We start from the raw sequence: 8,594 nt of genomic DNA, 5'->3' as shown, positions 1-8,594 counted from the left end.
TTCATCAGGTAATAGAAACCTTTGTTGAGTTCTCCTAAGAGGGCATCAGCTGGGAGGCGCACATCCTCGAAGAATAACTCAGCTGTGTCCTTTGAAAGAACCAGAAGTGAGAGGATGTAATGAAACGAGCACAAAACGAACACTATGAAGCAGTAAACTAGTCAAAACTTAGTAAACTAGTAAATCCAGTAAACTAGTCATTACCATGGCCTCATTCTATCCCTGATAAATAAAAAAAAAGATGCCAAGAAAACCATTCAGAGATGCAGATGAGGACCTGGGCTTTCAGGCCAATCTTCTCCAGCTTCTGCCCTTTGTGAAAGCCCTTTGGAGGAGGGCATGAAATAGAGGAGCTGAGTCGCTGCAGCTACCTGACATTATGTGTGCTGATTTCTTGATGTTATATTTGTGCTTTAGTCCTGACCTGCCTGCTCCTGGCTCAGTCATGGCGATGGCAGCGATATTTCCCAGCGGTCATCTTTGGGATGAAGTGTTTGATCTGTTCCTTGCTGCCGTAGTTGACGATGTAGGGCATGACGATGTCAGAGTGCAGCGCAAAACCTGGGCAGAGATGGACAGGAGGACGCTGCTAATAAAGTTACACAATTACACAGTGAATTCGCGTTATTCGCGTGTATTATTATATTTACAAAATACCACAGTTTTTGTCTTGGACGTATCATTTTATTTTTGTTGTATTTATCCGCGGCACCTTAAATATATAGATAAATATAGATATAATCATACAAAATAAAACTATTTCCCAAAACTGCGTAAATGTTCCGCTCACAGCTCTAATGCATTTCTTCACGCTGATATCGACAGATGCGCCTCCAGCTGACTAGAAACAACTTTAATAGCGCATTTTTACCTCGCAGTAACCGCAGAGACATGCAAACATATGTCTTAGTCCGAAAACACAAGATCAGATTATTCTGTTTGTCAACATCTTCGAATCAATTAATCAGTGAATTATTAACAAATACAAATCAACAGTTTCGTCCATTAAAACAGTAGCAGAGTGAGACCTCCACCTCATCATTTATGGGTAGGTTTCTTCTTCTATTGAAGTGTAAGCAAGTGTGTTTGCATAGCATTTCCACCTATTGGTTGGAGTTACAAAACACTCCCTGCAGTATTTATAATTTTAAAGGCAATTTTAAGCATAAAGTTAAGTAAAAAATTACAGGCCAAAAAAGTGTTGATGTATGTCTTTTGTCTGAGAAAACATAAAGGATAAAAAAGGCTCCCGCCAGTCATAACACAGTATGGAAGTTTTTTTTTCTTTTTTCTTTTTTTCTAATTAAACCCAAATGCAAAAAACCAAAACACTATCAGCAGCTTCATGTATGCACCTTTACTACTACATCACACCACACGGGGGCAGGACTCACACAGGTTAAAACTTGTCTTGCTGCACTGAAACACAAGCACCAGAGGCACTGTACATCCTGACGGATTGTTAACATTAGGAAACATCTAATGCACAGTCCAGAATGGAGATGTTTCATTCAATAATCACACACTTTTTATGTTATTTCAGTTTAACTAGATGATTCACACTTTTTTGCCCAACAAAAAATGGTCCAGACAAGTGGGCTGCTTTAAGAAACCAAAAACAAACGAGTGAAATCTGGTGGTTTATTGAGCTTTATTGATCTTCTGCAGTACCAGTATGTTCTCAGTATGCTCTTTGACATTAAAAAGGAAAATTGTTGCTGGATGACTGAGCCTTCACAGACAAAATTGTTACTGTTTCAAAACGACTCTTCCTCTTAAAAAGTGGAGAAAATCTCATTCAGCTCTCATGAAGTTTCATTTTACAGTCACTTGAAAGGTTTTTCAGTGAATGTACAACAACTACATTGGACAAGTTTGCTATGTAAATTGTTCCATTTTTCCTGTCACATGGTGCAATATAGAGAGATAGAAAAGAACATTTACTCTTTGACTCAAATTAGGCTGATATCATAGGGACATACAAACAAATATTAATGATCATTCTATTATAGCATGAATATTGCAAAATAAATCAACAGTAATTTTTACTATAATAAAGAAAAGAAATTTAGTGGGGCAAAAGTCAACAATGGCTGAATGGCTTCTTATTTAAACACTGCAAATTATATGTAGCAATCTTTAAAATGCATCGGCAAAAACAGAGCACTTTAACTTTAAAATATCAAAATTTTCTGTTTTGGGGGAGCATTTTGTGTTTCTGTTCTTTTGTGAGTAATTTATTCAGTTTTACACACACACACACACACACACACACACACACACACACACAATGTTATGGTTCATTTTTTTCCCCCACTTTGTTTTTTTCTCTCCCTTTGTCTGATTTTTAATGTTTTATGTCCACTTTTAGTGTTGGACCTACATGGACTCTCTATGATTTTTCGTGCTGGCTGGGTCCTTTGAACGTAAAAACAAATGAAGGAACCACTTTGGATCAAATCCAGCTGATGTCTCAGTTTTAACTGTTACAGTCCATAACCGTTACTTTCTGTGTAACATTCATTTGAATATTAAATAAATTGTATGAATATCTTTCAATATGTAGATATCTAGAAATATCTCATTTTTAGAGAGAACCAATATGACAGAAATTTATTTTTGTAAAATTTCAATTTAAAATCTCATATATTGTATGTGTGTTTGGTAAGTAATCTACATTTAGATTAAGCAAACTAACCTTAAATAAGTGCCAATAAAATTAGAATTTGTGTTTTTTTTTTTAAAGTAGCTGGTAGACAGTATTTTATTATTCTTCATTCTGTCTTTTTGACTTTATCATTTTAAAGGACTAAAATTATGTTTTATTATATATTGCTAACAATTTTGCTTGTACTGTTAGCCAGTAATGTAAATTCTAGTTTTTGTTTCCAATTTAGTAGCTAGCTGCTATAGTATAACTACTATTGAAATCCAATTTATTTAGCTAAATTTTTTAACTGTGTCTAAACTGTTATGTGTTTCAACTATAATGTTAGCTAACAATAGAACTGCTAGCTACATGGAAGTATCCCATAGCTTTTTCATAATTTTAGCTAGCTACCGTATTACAGCGATCACCCCAGTATATCTAGGATAGATTTTTAGCTGTTTAATCATTCTTTGCTCACTGTACCCTAATTGTTAAAAAATTGAACAGTTGAACAATTAGACTGTTGTATTGTTATTCCATAATTTTGGCTAATATACATTTTTGCAGAATTATTTACAAACTGATTATTTTAGCTACATATCGGTGTCCATTATTGTTTCATTATGTATATTTAACAATTTTATTGTTTATAGTTACTTGGCTATACTTAAAGCTAATTCTTCAGTTCTTAATTCACTTTCTGACCCTTTTCCTTTTTAAATGTATTTAATAATTTATGCTTTCTCTTTTTGGCTCTATCTTATTCATAGCCTTTTGTTAAGCATCAACTTTTTTACATAAATTTCTTCAATCTGAGACCTGCGGCTTGCAGTCTACAAAGCACGTGGGCAATGAAAGATCAAGAATCAACCCAGATGGGATGTACGTTGGAAAAGTTTATTCTCAAATGAAGAGAGTGAAAATAAATACAACTTTTCAGGGAAGGAGGGAGCTCTGGCGCTCTGACCACAACCATTCTCCAGCACCTTTGGCATTGCTGGGCCAGTGATGGCGTGACTGAATGAGGTGGCGGTGGGAATGGAGGGATCTACCCTCACTTGATGAGTGGTCACCCCTTTTCCCCCGTTCCTCACCCCATGTGGTGAGTGGAGACGCGCCCCAGAAGGGGGAAGTAGAGGCCGAGTGATGGAGGTCTACAATGGAGAGGTGATGGCGATGTCCCAAGAGAGGAGGGTGAGAGACGAAATGGAAAAGAAAACAAAATAAACAAAACGAAAAAATGGGCGTGCTTCAACATCCCTTGTACATAGTCCTTGTCTTTCCGTGGTTGGTCTTTGAAACAGTGTAGATGTCACGAACACTGTGGGGCTGTCTGTAGGCGAGCTACAGTTTCTTCAGCACTCTCGCTGCTGGCCTCTTACACAGACATGATGTGCTTGACGAAAGCTGCAGGAAGAAGTTCAAATATTTAGCTTCCTGGAAATTAAAAAAAAAAAAAGGAAGTGGAATGGTTTGAAGTCCGGTCTTACCCTCATAGTGCACACTGCCGTTCTCGTCCTCCTGGCCGGCCATAAGGGCATCAATCTCTGGCTCGCTCATCTTCTCTCCTGTGGATGCACAACGATCCATGTCAGGGATATGTTTTCCATTTCACTCACTATTGCATGCTAAGCAAACTATATGTGTGTGCTTCTAAATTTAGGAGGCTCACCCAGAGTGGACAGCACAATACGCAGCTCAGCACCCATGACTGTGCCATTGCCCTCCTTGTCGAAGACGCGCAGACCCTCAACGTAGTCATCATAGGTTCCCTTGGGTTGAGCGTCGACCTCCTTCAGCATAGGCAAGAAAGCGTCGAAGTTGAGCCTCTTGTTGGCCAAGTCTGTTGATAGCACACCAAATTATTACACATACCATGACACAGACTGCTCTTTTGTGTTAGAAAAAACAGTTTATGTCTCACCATCAGCAGTTGGGTTGCCCAGAATCTTATTAACGGCCCCGTTGGTGGGATTCTGGCCCAGAGCACGCATGATGTCAGCCACCTGGTTGTAGGCCACCTGGCTGTCACCAACTCTGTCAAAGAGACCAAAAGCCTCCTTGAAGTCTGGCCAGGAGGAGAGAAACAAAGTTGAGTACAAGTTCATCAGGACTTATAGTTAAGGCTTCAACAATAAGGAAGAATTAAAACAAAAAAGTCTGCCAGAGTTTGTTTTTTTTGTTCCATCCAAATGGTATAATTTATATTATTTTTATAATATGGCATGACATCCATGTTTTCTTTGCTGTGTTAGATCCATCCCCTTTGGGTTTCCTACTCTATCTATTACAGTGTTACTACTAGTCGTCTATGTCAGTTGCACAGTGCCACAATGTAGAGGAAGATTAAAGACAGTAAAAGCCACATAATTCTGTCATTGTTCTCAGCTAATTGAGAAGGACAGCTGTGAAGAGGAAGGCACCAACCGGGGGCCCAGACAATGGTTGGCTATGTCTGTGAATCCCACCAGGAACTCAAAGTGACCTTTTTGACAGATTAATGTGTTCGTGTGGCTTCTGAACAGCAGTTGTACCCTTCCACCACACTCGACCCACCCCGTCCTTCTACATTCCTGCCTCCACTTGCATTTAGAGCAACATTGCGTGCAAACTGATACACCCTGACAGAGAAACGCAGGCCATTTAGAGACATAGCGACATGGCCCCCCGTGCAGTCCCAAGAATGCTGACTGGGCCGTAATTAACACCGTAACTTGGAAAGGAACTTAATGTTAGACATATAGTATAGCTGTACCAGAATGTGCAGAAGCAGCACTAAACAAATAAGCTTGATTGAAAACGCGTTAAAGGTTTGCCTGCAAGTCTAGGATACACACCTGGAAGAGTTTTTACTACACAAAAGTATCCATGTCCAAATGGGGACCCCAATATATCCCATAGGGCATGTTTATAGAGGACATGTCTTTCGGCAGTTAAACAAAAAAGGTATGGGGTGATTCAGATTCTTGTGTAAGCTGATGCCACCAGCACTGCATCTTAAACCCTGACCTAAGGATTAACACCCCTCCTGAATAAGGACAATGGCGACTTGCAAGACAAGGCTGAGAATAGACATGTCTGAAATCTTTCCCGACAGCTGGAGAAGTTGGTAGAATGGCATGGCGCTCTTCATCCTCTGCTTCCACTTTTCTAGCACTTTAATCAGATTAAAAGTTCATCTAAGTAAGCCTGGAGCTAGTCTGAGAGTTTGGTTCGTGTGACAATTGCAAAAGCTAGACGTAAATACCTACCAGCACATTGATTGAGAAGTTGGTGCCTTCATATATGAGGCAAAATTTCTCTTTTTCTTTTTCTTCACTTACCCTCAATCTGGTCCGGTGTGAACTCAGTCTGTCACATTTAAAAAGGCACATTAACAAATACACAAACACACAGAAAACAGAGAAATAAAGAAAAACAAAATGAGTATATCCGGCTTATGTAACTGTCCAAAGGATTCTGAACACATGACGGATGCTGAAACTCTAAAACGGCCTCTTTGCATTAGAATACAAGCCTTTTTAGACATTAAACATAGACATGTGAATGCATTCCAAGACTCTAGTCCTGGGTGCCAGTCTTCATTTTGCCTCACTAGCAAAAGTCTCAGTTTTGGGGTCATTATCGAGCTCATATCCAAACCAATTAAAAGGAAAAAAGGTAACTCCATCAGCAATGCCCCACCCAAAAGGTCCAAAACAGAAGTTCGTACACACCATTTTGGAGAGCAGGAGCTGGAGGAGATGAGAAGCTGAAGTCCCAAGACAGTGTGGTCCTTAGCCATGGTCAAAGCACCCCTCTTATTTATTCCGGGCATGTGATGTCACATATGCTAATGGGCAGATCAGATGACACATTGGAACATCTTTAACTTTCTTAGGGCAAACGGAAAGGAGAGCTGTACGCCCTCGGAGCAGTGGGAGTAGGCCTTTAGAAGGGGACAGAGCTATTTTTAGAAGGCTGAAAGAACGGTTGCAAGATTTCAAAGAGTATGTGAATGCATTACAATTTCAACCGAAATGCTTTCGGCAGCATTGACACTTAGACTTCTCTCCTCTGGAAAGAGATGTACAGCTGGTGAGTGAAAATGCAGAAAACTCAGCTTCCTTGAGGCTCACTTGAGGAGGGCTCCAGGTGTGAGGAGCTCATTTACAGGGTGGTATTTTTAAACAGCCCCACCGCTCCTCCTCTTATGGTTAAATAACAGAAACGGGCAAAAAATCGTTTGAAAAGTTCACTCCATTCAGGCATATGTTAAAAACATTGACACTGAGTGGCAGATAACCTGAAAACAACAGGTTTTATAACAATTCTAAAGACCTTAAAAAGATCTGCTCTCACAGCGCTACCCTCAGAATAGGACAAGTAACAAATAAATTCATAATGTGCAGATCTGCTGGCTTCAACTAACTAAAAATTGATCAGTTTGTCCATTAATAAATAGGCAAATACACTGGAGCAAAGTTAAGCTTACATAATGTAGGTTATGTTATTAAGAACTACATTCATAGCACAATAAATGACGCTTTTAAAAGTCAATTTCATTTCCATCTTCAGCAGAGCTCTCCATGGTGCTGACAGCGAAGCAGAAAGAACCAATAAGATTAATCTTAATAAATGAATTTCTCGATACATTTTTTGATGTAACAAACTTAATTTAAAAAACTGGAAAAAAAATCACAAATCATTACCTGCGATTCTCCAAGTGCAGTTTCATTTTTCAAGTTATTTATAGCCCACCTATTACAAATCACAATTTCAAAAGCAACAAGGTTATCCTACTTTATGTAAGTAATAGTAACTAATCCTCATATACAATTATTACCCAACAGTTTAGATTCATAAATGCATAGAGGTTCTTTTTAATCGTTTATCTGTATAAAGCATTTTAACTTTTTCTTTTATTGTCTGGTGTTTCCACTCTCTGTAGTTTATAAGAACAAACTCAGTAGGCTTGTAAACATGGGCAGTAAGAGGTCAGCAACAGCATAGTATGACTTTGGGAGTCATGAGTGATGGGACGGGGCGAGACATTCACAGAGACGTAACACACAGTCATCATAGTCAAGACAGCAGTACACCAGCTTTGTGAGGACCTCGCGCCCCAAGGTCGTTTATACCTTGTACAACTCTGCTGAACACATCCAGGTGATATTTGTTATGATGTGGGATGACATAGATGTCTTTAATGTCTGTAACTGTGATATTGTTGTTGTGGTTATTTGTCTGACAGTCGCCCCGAAGCACAAATTTCTGAAAGGATAAATAATAAATCTAATTGAATCAATCCATCCATCCTCCCAACTCTAAGTTGTGCTGACATCCGTCCGTCCGTCCATCCGTCCCTCCATCCCTCCATCTGTCCCTCCATCCATCCATCCATCCATCCATCCATCCAATCCAATCAGTTCAGTGTTGCAGAAATTTTTAAAAATGTAAGTTTTTTTGGGTAGAATTTGACTCTTGGTTTGAATTAGATAATTAGTTTGGTATCACAGGGCAGAACCACAAATGAAGGTAGGAGATAGTGACCAGACCCTAAAAGTAAACAGTTGGATAGTAGGTAATATAGCATCATAGCAGCTACATGAAACAGGCACAAAGAAGGCAACAACAAAAAAAACCTATTGAGAAAAGGAGGCAGAAATAGAGACAAGACAGGGAAAATAGAGATAACAGGAGTCTTTGATTGGTTAGAGGCTGTCAGATTCATACGAATCTTTCATTTTTTAAAATAATTTGTTCATTGCTGTCTGTTTGGAGGGACGGCAGTATTGACAGAGTCCTGATATTCTTTGATTTCAGCTGCTCTGCTTTTCTCTTTAAAAAGGCGATTATTGGATTCAAGTCTGACAACATACTAGGACAGGTTGTAGTGGGATTCTGGCAGTTCCTCATTGTTCTGTTAGGCCTCTACAGACTGGGAGCCATCCCGTCAACCAGC

The 8,594-nt window shown here is 39.2% G+C and overlaps 1 protein-coding gene across 1 annotated transcript; it reads right to left on the bottom strand.

Annotated features, from left to right (window-relative positions):
- Positions 1-3,533: 3,533 nt before the first annotated feature.
- mylz3 (myosin, light polypeptide 3, skeletal muscle) lies at positions 3,534-6,516 on the bottom strand. The gene is made up of 6 exons (XM_085151130.1): positions 6,367-6,516; positions 5,974-6,001; positions 4,575-4,718; positions 4,323-4,493; positions 4,141-4,218; positions 3,534-4,057 (listed from the first exon to the last, which is right to left on the bottom strand). The coding sequence occupies exons 1-6, from the start codon at positions 6,367-6,369 to the stop codon at positions 4,029-4,031; spliced, it is 453 nt and encodes a 150-aa protein (XP_085007256.1). The 5' UTR covers positions 6,370-6,516; the 3' UTR covers positions 3,534-4,028.
- Between the last annotated feature and the right edge of the window lie 2,078 nt (positions 6,517-8,594).

The sequence above is a fragment of the Neolamprologus multifasciatus genome, chromosome 23, assembly GCF_963576455.1.
Source record: "Neolamprologus multifasciatus chromosome 23, fNeoMul1.2, whole genome shotgun sequence".
Lineage (NCBI taxonomy): Eukaryota > Metazoa > Chordata > Actinopteri > Cichliformes > Cichlidae > Neolamprologus > Neolamprologus multifasciatus.
Note: the sequence above shows the minus strand (reverse complement) of the source record. Positions and strands in the feature narration are given on the sequence as shown.